Source organism: Polypterus senegalus, chromosome 10 (genome assembly GCF_016835505.1).
Source record: "Polypterus senegalus isolate Bchr_013 chromosome 10, ASM1683550v1, whole genome shotgun sequence".
Lineage (NCBI taxonomy): Eukaryota > Metazoa > Chordata > Cladistia > Polypteriformes > Polypteridae > Polypterus > Polypterus senegalus.
This window is the reverse complement of record NC_053163.1, coordinates 67,678,713-67,691,273: the sequence shown is the minus strand read 5'-3', so window position 1 is coordinate 67,691,273 and position 12,561 is coordinate 67,678,713. Positions and strand designations below refer to the sequence as shown.

The 12,561-nt window shown below is 40.8% G+C and overlaps 1 protein-coding gene and 1 long non-coding RNA gene across 3 annotated transcripts in view; one reads left to right on the top strand and one right to left on the bottom strand.

Annotated features, from left to right (window-relative positions):
- Window positions 1-272: 272 nt before the first annotated feature.
- On the bottom strand, window positions 273-11,932 carry LOC120537166. The gene is made up of 3 exons (XR_005635274.1): window positions 11,213-11,932; window positions 1,621-1,736; window positions 273-1,493 (listed from the first exon to the last, which is right to left on the bottom strand). It is a non-coding gene; the product is annotated as an uncharacterized LOC120537166 (long non-coding RNA).
- Window positions 10,489-12,561, top strand: part of klf8 (Kruppel-like factor 8) — a 92,904-nt gene continuing 90,831 nt past the window's right edge. The window contains exon 1 of one of the 2 annotated variants that reach the window (XM_039765895.1): window positions 10,489-11,093. In XM_039765895.1, the coding sequence (XP_039621829.1) occupies window positions 11,067-11,093 (27 nt within the window). In that variant the 5' untranslated portion in view covers window positions 10,489-11,066. The remainder of the gene's footprint in view (window positions 11,094-12,561) is intronic. The other variant, XM_039765894.1, reaches the window with a different exon arrangement.

Sequence of the window (12,561 nt, the reverse complement as noted above, 5' to 3'; positions counted from 1 at the left end):
ACTCCATCTTGGATAGAATCTCCAGTGTCTCCAATTCCTGGATGGCTCCTTTACATCCTGCCTGGGCAGTGGTCCTGACCAAGCCCCAGATGGCACATTGGTGGCACATTGGGGCAGTGTTTTGGAACAACCCTTGGATAGCACACCAGCCTCCCATGAGGGCAGTGTTCCCAACTAGCTCACGGACAACATAAAAAATTCATGTAGTGTGTCTCTGCATGTTGCTGATCATAACAATATATATCTATATCTATCATATATAGTATGGGGGGCAGAGTTGGGCTCACCTGGGCATCATTCCAAAATAAGAATGCTGTCAAGAATGCTAAATTCTCTCTAAAAGGTGCATTTATTAATTAAACACAGTGGAGGCTTTAATAAAGGAAACAGGCAAAACACTAAAGAAAATAATAAACAAAAATGAAACCCTACTTCCTCTCCTCATCTTCCTAAAGAGATTTTGTTTAAGTCAGTCTGGTAGGATGACATACTCATTTGCCCACATCCTAAATAGCAAACTAAATCACTACATTCATCGATTCCCATCTTTCTCACAACTCAAGTCTCCCTTCCTCCAGCCAGTGAGCTTTTGCCTAAATTCTCCTTTTGCTTCTAGAGTCAATTAATCTTCTATTGGGGACCAGCTTTAGACCCTCACCTTTGGTGCCTTTCAGGACAAGCCCCAGAAAAATCTCTGTTGATAAAGTCAATCCACTTTGGCTACATGGAAAACAGAAATAGAATTTTCTTGGAAGACCTGGTGAAAAAGCTCCCCTAAGTCATCTGTACACCTTAAAGGGATGAGTTATTCAGGTAATATCTGGGCTGCCAGTTCTAAACAGGCAACTTGAGGACACTCTTTAGAATTAAGTGAAGAGAGAAGCAGTGGCCAGAAGGTGAAAGCAACAGTTGAAACCAAATAATCAAAAATACTGTTGCTAAAAACAAAACTGTAACTAAATTTCATAGTCAAGAAAAACAGAATTATAGGTCTTTCTTAACAGGAATATTTCCATTAGCAGTCATGCAGAAAGTTTTCATCCATAATCTTGGATGGGGAATAGACCTCAACTCAAGGATGTCATTTAGTTGGACTAAGTACCCAATATCATTTTAAGCCTTCTCACCTACGCTATCAGGTACACTGTTACTTGTTGGATTTTTGGGACTTTATCACTCCATGTCCCCATTAGTATTTAAAATGTTCCGTCTGGTAGGACACAATAGTAACAGACTCAAAGGCAATACATTTTTGGGATGCCAACATTGTTGTACCTTTTATTTGTCATAAGACAAAGGATAAAAAACTTGGAAAAAATGAAACTTAAAAATACATGTCTTAGCACGATTCACCTTCAGGGCTTTAACAAAGGCTTTTCGAGGTCTCTGTGGCAGCTTAGAGAGCTTTCTCAGGGCAAAAGTCACTCCTCCTTCTGCGTCGACAGGTTTAGAAGGGGCTTGGCTATTTGCCCTCACTAGGCAGGTTTTTGGCACTGTGAGGGTAGAAAAACAAGAAGACAATGTTAGTGGTAGCACTTCTTCTCTCCCCAGTGGGTTATTACATACCTCAATGCAGCTGGTGAGGGAGTCCTCCATTGAACATGTGTGACAGCGCCTTACCATTTTTGTCTGGAGCCAGGACTGATGCCGATGCTGATCTTTTAAACTCTTGTTGCGATGACATTATGTTTCATGCTCTTCCACCTCCTTTCTTGGGGAACAATGAAACAAGTGCTCTGAAACACAAAATAATCATCACTGCCTCAAATCATTTCAAAATTTGAACTCTGTGTGCTTCAAAACCCCTAGAAGATGAAAAACGTCATAGCTGAATAGAACAGAAATCTACAAAAAATTAAAATATAATAATTTTATGGCAGATGGTATATGTACTTTCACTTAATGGGCTCGAGAGAAAGTACTCCTCCCTTTTAGCCCGTCCCAGTCTTACCATTAAAAGTGCAACATAGTCACAATATTTTCAAATGTGAAATCATGTGTGGCCCCCTGTACTGTAGGTCTGGAGGTCTTCTAATCCCTTGCCACTTAGGTTATTCTTTCTCTCTTTCCTTTTACATCTAAGGCACTCACTAGCATTATAGACTCTACTGTCCCTGGCCAGGCTTTCTCTCTTACTTTCAAGATGAGCATGTCAAGATATTTGGCCATTGCCAGTGGGGGTATTTCTTTCTGTGCCTTTGGCCCATGTCAAGCCCATCTTGTGTCCTACACTACTTTGGTAACTCCTAGGTTCCTGGCATCCTCTCTTTGAATAGGCAACCCTTCTCTTTCAATATATACAGAATAGTAGTCACTTTTTACTAGTGTTGTGATTCTGTGTTTTGACTCCCTCCAAATTAGCATTTATAATTTTTAGAACTTTTATACCTTTTATACTGCTCTTACTGTTGTGAAGACAGCACACTGAACTTTTGTCAATATTTTCTTGTCTGAGCTTTGAAATTTTGTGGTCATTTTCATGAGAGCAATCATCTTATGTATGGTTGCCATGTGATGAGGAGATTACATGACACATTTCCACCTATATAAGATGGTGGTGCACAGTAGAATGTTACTTACTCTTTGAAAAAAAAAAAAATATATATACAGTGGAACCTCGGTTTGCAAGCATAATTCGTTCCGGAAACGTGCTCGCAATCCAAAGCACTCGTATATCAAAGTGAATTTCCCCTAAGAAATAATGGAAACTCAGATGATTTGTTCCACAACCCAAAACTATTCATATAAAAATGATTAATACAAAATATAAAGTAAAAATACATAAAACAAATTAACCTGCACTTTACCTTTAAAAAGAATCATGGCTGGTGTGAGTGAGTTTCTAAACTAATGTGGGATTCCACCCAACAAGACGACACACAGAACAGTGTCCCAAAGCAATCGCAGTCTCCCAGCACTGTAGCAGTTTGCCGTATAAGCGCATCCAAAAAGATCGTAGACATGCTATAAGCGCCTGCCGTCAATGGGTGATACAAGGAACATTATAAAGATCCCGCTACAATTAAATAACCGCGCTGTTGCTGTTTCAAGTTGAATAAAGCTGGTGTCGTTAAAGTACTGAGACTCAGCTTTGTGTTTTGGGTTGCAAGATGGGGACTCGCACTTCACAGCACACACGTGCGTGCGCGCACACACACACAGTCACAATGCTGTAGTAAACAGTATACGCTCGTACGGATGTTAACTATATGAGTGAGGCACACAGAATCAGACGGAGAATAGGAGACGATTGTCCTCAAGAGAAGAGGAAGAGAGAGAGAGAGAGAAAGAGAGAGAGAGACCTGCGTGCAAGTGAGTGCGTGAGATAAGGAGAGAGAGACGCGGGCGAGTGAGAGTGAAAAGGAGAGAGAGAGAGATGCGCACACGAGAGAGAGAAGAACCATCAGCTCAGTTATGATCACATGACGCTCAGCAGACAAAGTGTATCCATACTACTCGTATTGCAAGACATCGCTCGTTTATCAAGTCAAAATTTATGAAAAAATTTTGCTCGTCTTGCAAAACACTCGTAAACCAAGTTACTTGTAAACCGAGGTTCCACTGTGTATATATATATATATATATATATATATATATATATATATATATATATATATATTGTGGCAGATCGCTGGGGTTCTTCTGGATGGACCGGAAAGGGACTTAAACAGCATCCAGGTCATAAGTGGGCAGCTGCCCTGGACTAGTAGAGGACCGCGGGAGAAGGGTAAAGGGGATTTAACTCATTGGGACCCGTGGACTCCACCAGGGGGGCGCCTCAAGCCTCGTCGGACCGGGAGAATTGTCACTTCTGCCACACCAGCAAAGATGGCGGATGAACCTGCCAGGGACGCCCGGAGTGATTCCAGTGCAAAGGGCAGCACTTCCGCCACAGCAGGAAGTGCTGCTGGATGGACGTCATCAGCCACCTGGAGCACATCCGGGCAGGAATAAAAGGGGCCGCCTTCCAGCAATCGAGGAGCTAGAGTCAAGAGTGGGAGTAGGAGAAAGACCCCTGAAGGAGAGAGGCGGCCAAGGACAGAGAAAAAAGGACTTTATTGGGATGATTAATTGCTGTGGGCATTGTGTGGTGTTTGGGACTGTGTTTATTTATGTTTAATAAACGTGTGACGTGTGGTTTCCAACTGGTGGTGTCCTGGCAAGTCTCACAATATATATATTTTGATTTGCATTTTCTATTGATCTTTTGGTCTTCTTCCCTGAACCTGATTCCTGAATCCTCATTTTTGTGCCTTTTGTTTCCTGGTTCTTTTCAAAATTTTATGAGCAGTTGCTTTCATTTGTCATCATAACAAGTTGTACCATAGTTATAGTAACATAATTTGTATAAGCTTCCTTCATTGACTAATCTAAGCAGGCTTACATTTTTAAACTATAATAGCATTTTCCATGTGTCTACAGATGTATGTGATACATTAAATCCTGCCATGATGTTTACTTAAGTCCACTTCATTTTCCATCTGCTTTTCTTGATAAGAGTCACAGTGGCAATATGTGGGAGAAAGCAGGACACCCAGTGGTTAAGAACTGTCTACACCTTCTTCTGAAGAATTCACAGACACTCCCAGGGCTGGTTGAAAGAAATAATACAGCCAGCTGCCTTGGGGCTTTACTTCTAGGGCTAAAAAAAATCACTTCCAAAAAAAGTAATTTTTGCTAAGCACAAAATTGTCCTGGTTGTGCTTGAAATATTCCTTCTATTACTGATATAAATTTCAGAATTTACTCTAAACTTAATCCTGTTATCATAAACATCATAATTTCATGCCCGGACCACCATGGCTGGATTCTCTTGATTTGTAAATGTTGTCATTCTTCTTTATGTTGTCCTGTATTGCGGAGCTCTTCACCTATCCAGGCAAATGCGACCAACAACCTCACACAAGAACCTAATTTTTGTCAGGAGTAATTGCAAGTTTTTTTGCTCAACCACCTCTCAGACATGAGATATTACATTACTTATAAGACCTTCCATTAATTAAAAATTAACTTCCTCACTAGATACTATTCTACTATTCATTTTTGAAAGGAGTGAAAATGACTACTCATATTACAAAATACTATCTCATATTACAAGTCACTCTAACAAACTGACCATTCTTTTTGCAAAGTGCCATTTAGTGCCATTCATAGTGGAAGGATAATTGAGCAGAATCCCAAAATCAACAGGGATAATACTGTAATTGATACAATTCCACCACAAGCACACTGAAAGCACAGCAAACCAATCTGGTGTCTAGCAGAATAACGCTAGATTGTAATAGAAAACTCAGACATCAAACTCTAAGAAAGCAGTATGAACAAAGTGGAAAACTGAAAACACATTGCTAAGGTGTATTTAAACTCAGTGACCACAGACAGTGAGCCCCAATAAAGCATTCTACCATTAGAGACTATACCATTATTCTAACAATGGCTACACTATGATAACAAATCTAAGAACTATTACCACAAAAAGTATAAATATAAACCTTCAGTGTTGATTCCAAATTAACCCACTGTGATTTTGAAAGTAAGTGTAATTATGTGTCTAAGTGGGCCCTGGGATAAACTACCACCTGTGTCTAAAGCTGTCAGAATGGACTCTTGAACTCTGTGACCCTAACATTATGTTATAATTTATTATGGACAACTCACTATACAAGTACAATAGCAATATTTAAAAAAATGAAAGTCACATCAGTTAATTTATTAGGCCAGAATAATGAAAAGAACTACTTATATTCCCCATTTCTCGATTTTATAATGACATTGACCAAATATCCTAAAATTATCTGATATTCTTCCAGCATAAAATTCTGAGACCCACTTCATCCAGTTCACTATCCAGAGAGCTGAAACTCATTTTGGAAGAAAATAGGCACAGGACAGGATTAGATAGGGAGCTAAGTACAAATTCATGCTCAGAATGGACCAAGAAAAGCAACTAAAATTACTTTCGCTGAAAGCCAATATTGGTTCATATATTTATATGATCATTTGCAATCTTTAAGGCTACTGCTGAAAAGATGTAATCCTAGAGTGCAAATCATATAATTCCTAGTATGAACAAGCCATGGTGGTTCAGTAGGAAACTTTGATGTCTCACAATTTTAAGGCCCTTGCTGCAAGTCCTGGGCTAAACCTTGTGTGAGTGAAACTTCCATGTTCTCTGGTGTTTTTTTCTCCAGGCTCTCCCACATTGCAAACATATCCTTATTAGGTTAAAATGTGATACACAATTATCCTTATATGAATTAGTGTATGTGCAAAAACATGGATTAGCACAGTGTCCAGGGTTGGTTTCCATCTTGTGTCCAATGCTTCCATGATAGGCTCTTGCCCATGTAACTATGAATTGCCTCAGCACGTCAGGAAAAGGAGAGCTGAATGAAAGCTCAACGTTTTAACAGTGTAACCAACTACATCTGTTAAAAAGTTCTGTTCAGGCTTTGTCCATTTAGTTTTCTTAAATAAAATTTCCATTAATTTTGCTCAGATGTTAATTACATCTAACCTATCCATCAATTAAATCAGGAGTATTGACACTGCTGAAACAGAAAGCATTTTATTAGGCAGTAAAATCCACTGTGATGATGTCATAAGCGTCTGTTTTCTACAGGCTGAAATGACTTTTGTGGCATTATGTAACATTAGGGAGCCTGTAAGAATAGCCTGACTACTGTTTTTGTCGAATTCAGCACCTGTCACTGGAGAGACCCCCTATCCCTGCCTTCTCCAAGTACTGTATTTGTTTAATGTTACTGTGCGTTGGTAGGTGGGGAACAACTGAAGAATTTCAGTTTCTATTAAAGAGCACATAACGTGAAGCTGGTGAAAAGTCTCAGGCCAACCTGTTTAATACTACTCTGGCTCTCCTAAAAATCATCTAGCATTCTTTAAAAATCCTCTTTTGCCGACAAGAACTACAATCTAGTGGGATTTATTTATGCAAACACATTGTACTTCTTTGTTGTAAATGTTATAAATAGAATGCATGACAGATGAGGCATATATTCCCACACCCAGTCACCGTCTGTGTGGAGATTGCATGCTCTCCCTGTATCTATCCCAGTAGTTTCTGGGTCCAGCTAGGAAATGACCTGGAAAAGCATGTCACCATACAGGACCAGTTGCTAATCGGTCCAACATACACATGGTATGTTAAAAGAAAACTATAAAATGCATATAAAAAAGGGGAAAATGTGTACATTTTACATAGTTCTCTAGCCAGGATTTGAACCTGGCACAAAACGTAAGTGTGCAATACAACACACATCCACCTTAATAAAAGTTTAAGTATCTGTGTGTCTGTGTATCCATGCAGTTGCCATGTCTCTGACATTCTAACAGATGGTGCACCACAAACATTTGTAGTAATAAAATGCATTGTGTTTTTCATTCCAACAGATGGTGCATCACAAACATTAACACTGCTTTTACAAATCCCATACCAAATAACACATAACACAGACATATGCATTGCATTTGTCATTCAAACAATGGTCACATCACACACATTTGCAGTAATGAATTTTATTACTACTACAGTACTACTGTTTATGATGTGCCAGCTGTGCCTCATACTGCTCATGTGGAGCAAGTTGCAACTCGATCTGCCACACTTTTCTTCAGCACTATGAGCCTAAATTTCTGCTAGTGGCTGTGCACCTAAGCCAAAGGACCTCAGCAGATGGACAATAGATGGTGGAGCTGCAATAGTAGCATTCTCTTGGCTGTCTTCCTTTCTGAACTGATGCTGCAAATGGAATTCCAGATTCTCAGTCACAGTGTCAATAGTCTCCTGCAACTCCTCTGAAGAGCCCAGCATGTCCATTTTAAGTCTTAATGGCACTCAGTACATTACAAAATCAGTATAGGTCTTTTTCTTATCCCACACCTAACACCAATGGATTCATGCTCATTTTATGTTCTTTTAGTAGCTTGCTATATGTTAAAGGGCCAGTAACTTCAGACACTCTAAGGTTAGAAATACGTGTGACTTTGCCAATCTTGCCGTTTTTACAGGATCCACTGCAGATGACTCTGAAGCTGCTCGTTTAAAGATAAAATGCCAGCTCATAGAGGTGGTGACTAATGCCCAGGTTGATTTACCTTGTCAGCGTCTTTACAGTAATATCCAGGAAGTACCTGGAAGTAGTAGTAGGTCCAGAACTTAAAAGCACCTCTCAATCTTTGGACCACTGATCTTGAAGTTGGGAGGTTGACAGCAACAAGGGCTCATCTGTTAGGTGGATAGAATGAATGAAAGGACAGAAGGGGCCTGTATATGACAGTGGGTAAGTGGACCAGTCACCCCATGTGGCATATACAGTCTTGTATTGTTCAGCAAGGCACGGAAGGTTTAGACTTTGTTGTTTTCACTCTATTGTGTTCAATAGCCAGTTCCCTGCTGTTAGTATTTCTTTTTTAGTTAATAAACACCCCTTTTTGTTGTTACTTTATTCTACCAGGTTGTCATGTGACTTTGGGGTCAGCTCAGTAGTGCCTCCTAAAGTCTTCATGTGTTGATGACCTCATTGGAAACGGTCTGAAGAATATACTTTAATAAAATGATTAATTTTATAACCCTTATTTCTGAAACATCTTTCTACTGTGTATTAATTTTAAACTAATTTCAAAAAGGAACAATCATTAAGAAAATGAAGATGGGCAACAACCTCAGTTTCCCCTCATTTCTTTCTGCAAGGTGTTTATTTTTTGTTAACCTTTTTTGTATTGTATATATTTATTTATTTAAAAATATTTACTTTATATTCATTAGGGGTTAAGATTACTAAATAAAACAAAATTTTCATAGAACTGGTGTTCTGTAAGATTGTTCACATTTGTGCAAAGCTATGTCACAACAGGACTTTCACATTAAAAACTGTAAACCCTAACATTATTGGTAACCACAGAAAGTACTGTATGGATAATAAAGTATAAATTACAGCATATAATTTGAACACATAATCCTGGAAAGTCATTTTATGGTTTGGTCATCAGTCCAACTAGGTTATTAATGATTCAGTTCATCATATTGTTTAATTGTATTGGCTAATCTGACATTTGTAACAGTCATTAATTAATTAATTGATTTTCCAAACCTGCTCAATGCATGAAGTCTTGCAGTGGCGCTGAAGCCTTTTCTATAGCCATTCCTGGATGGGATGCCAGCCCATCACAAAGCACATTTACTCACAGAGGATCAATTTTGTCTTCATTTCATCTTAATTGTATTTATTTGGGAAGTGAGACTAAACTGTAGATGCATGGGAACAGCCAGGATTTGAACCCAGGAGTTGTGACGCAACTGGGCTAACCACTGTGGTGTTCTTTTATGCGTCACTTTGGATGATTTATAGATTTTCTGTTAACTTAAGCACCGCAAATTTGCTTACCATAAATAAGACATTCTAACCATTCCAATAAGTCAAAACTTCAGTTTGAAGAGTCAGCCTTTGAAGCTAAGCAGCATTTGTTCTTTACAACAGAACTTGAGAGTGGGTGAAAAAGGAAGTCATTAAAATGGGACATCATCTCATGTCTTTTACACGCCAATCTTATGCTTTGTGTGATTTTTTTCATTTGAGCGGCTTCCTGCACCACCCTGCATAATAACTAAATTACAGATGTGATCATCAGCCAGTATCACACAATTTCACATTTTTTTCTGCTCTGTAGATTAAAACAGATGTCAATTTGAGGCGTAATCGAAAATAAGAAGGATTATGAAACGTTAAACGAAAGTGCCCATTCACTGAGAATAGTATCAAACAATTCTAAAGCCTAGAGCTAGTCAGGACCACATTTTGTACGGTGCGTTTCTCCATTGTGGTGCTCACTTAGGCACCTCGCACACAGAGGAACAATGTAGGATGTGCAAGTAAACTGGACAGTCCCTAGAAGGACCGGTGTACCCAAGGGGAGAACGTGCAAGCTACACACGGATATAGATCGCGTCGGAATATTCGATCTTAGCCTTTGCGAATAAGAGGAACAGCTTTTGATTCCGACCAGCAGTGATGGCAATGTTAAATGTTAAAGTGGATACAAATTGTATATGCATTTGAAAATACTACTGTTATATATTACAATCTGGTTACATATAAGTAAAATAGTGACAAAAGAATATTGAGGGGCTGGGCACCGCGTATTTTATTCGTGTAGCTGCGCGTCATACCCTTGCTAACCTGCAATGCGTGGGTGGAGCTGCCTGCAGGTGACACAATGTAACAAAATGTTAAATTTGTATAGATCAAACAGCATCAGCTAGAACTCTTTGGATGTTTATTTTTTCACCATATACTAACGCCGGATGCCCCTTTATGCGAATACTTACGATTGGTTTATAATAGCCGTGTATGTTACAAATAACATAAAGACAGTATTGCTAAGAGGGTGCACATAAGAAATAGTAAGAGTGCGTGTATTTTAAGACAGTCAGTGTATATGCGAAGCTGAATGCATGCGTGCTATTTATTTTGTCACACTGCGTCTAGTTAATGCATTATGCGCTGCTCTCCAAAAAGCCGGGGGTGAAACTTCGGCGCTGGAGAAGGAAAGGGGGTGGGTGAAACGTAAACGTACGGTGCATATTAAAATGCTATATTTATGCAGTTATAAATGCATACAAATTTGCAGGTGTGCCTGCATGGGTGTGAAGGATTACAAGTAACAAAATGAGTCGATTGGCAAAGTGCTCAGTCTCTCCTGAGGGCTGCGGCTGCAATACCTTTGATTGACACAGCATGCAGTGTGTGGGGTGGAGACGCAGGGTGGGGTCAGGGACAGGGAGAGGCGGAGGAGAGGAAAAAAAAGAGAAAAAAATCCACCCGAACTGAGCAACAACAGCTAAGGGAGACGCAGACAGAGAAAAAGAGGCTTTTCAGCGCCTAAGCTATGATCTAGCTGGCCCCGGGAAGAAGGAGACTGTGGTGGGGGACACAGAGAAGCCATCAGAAAGAGAGAGCGAGAAAAGACACCAAGTTGTCCGTGAAATCGTCACCCACCCGGGAGCCCAGGCGAGCTCCCCCCTCCTCATCAGCACCGTGTACGCCGAGATGCACACCGAGACACAGAACAAGAAAGTAAGTCCGATTCCTCTTTACAATTTCCAAAAAAAAAATTGTCTTGGTACGTCTATATATTTGCCTGTCTAATAAGCCCTCGCTGTTAAGAATAGGAGCCTGTATTTGCAGCCCCTTACCCGGTCTGGTATTCCAGTTCCTTGGTAGCAGCATCTCCCAGTTATAAAGGGTGGTGGTGGGGGAAATAAAAAGTGGATAAAGGAAGGTGTTTCATTTTTGCAGCATTTTAGGCGTTGCCCTCTGAACTAGGTAGAACCTCCCCCCTCCACCTCCGCCGCCCCATTAAAGTGCATTCAGATAGCCTCACTGCATGGCAGCGCTCTACCCAGGCGTGTTAAAGCAGCTGAGCGGCTTTTTACCCCTTTTAGCCCTGGAGGAGGAGGAAGGAAGGAAGCCCGGGTAGCTGCTACAACCGAGACTGAGCGGGGCACCATCTTAGAGAGCTGGGGAGAGCGCGAGGAACGAGCGAGTCTTAAAGGCGCAGCGCCGCCTCCGGGACAGAGACGCCACTCGGCTGGCTGCTGTTATTGGTGCGCAGCGGAGGCGCGTGTGTGCTAACGGGGTTTAATGGTCACGGGCGCGCGCCTCTCCCTGGCAAGACCGATTGGGCACCTCGCGCGCGTGCGAGACGTCACCGACTCGGCTCTGTCCTTGGTAGCGCGAAAGATATCGTGTGCGTTCAGCTGGCGACTTGGCAACGTGTAACGTTTGTTGAGCTAAACGCATTTCATCAGGTGAAAAATGCTGGCAAAAATTTAGCAGGATGCCACTGATACCTCATGTACTTTACAAGCGCCTGCGCGCACTTGTGTAAGCTGGACACCTGCACCTGTAATTTCAAGTGCTGTTTTTCAAGGTTTTCTGTTCGAAGGCTACCTCCTCTTTCCCAGACTGACAGAGCTGCTTTTCTGGGGAGTTAACTTCCGTCTTTCTGTGGTGTGGTCCACACCACACTGCATCTCGGTCTGTCCGTGTTGGATGGTGACGGCTTTAGCTTGGCAGCAGTACCTTCTTCATTCTGCCCGTCTAGACGGTTGCTTTCGGCTCCTCAGTTTAGCTTCTTTCCTTCCTACCTCAAGGACGTTTACTTGAACTGCACATGCTCCTTTTTTCTTCTGTCAAAAGAACTGCCGCTTCCTTAGTATAGTGCTCTGTATCTGTTACTTTTCTTGCTTCTGTTTTTGTGTGTCTGCACAAGATCAAGTTCCCACGGTCATAAGCAAGACAGCTTTCAGACTCAAGCCGCAAGAGCCGCTTGCTTAGATGGGGAGAATTTGACTGTCTCAGCTTCGTTATGCATTCCTTTTAAAGACAACTACCGGTAGTTTAGCCCACAGCCCGTCTTTGAAGTATGTCTGATAATATACAGTATATATGTGAATATAAAAGATGTAATACTAAAAGTAATACTTTAATAATATGCACCCATATATAAAATTAAATCATTCATGTTTTGGGGTATTGGGGT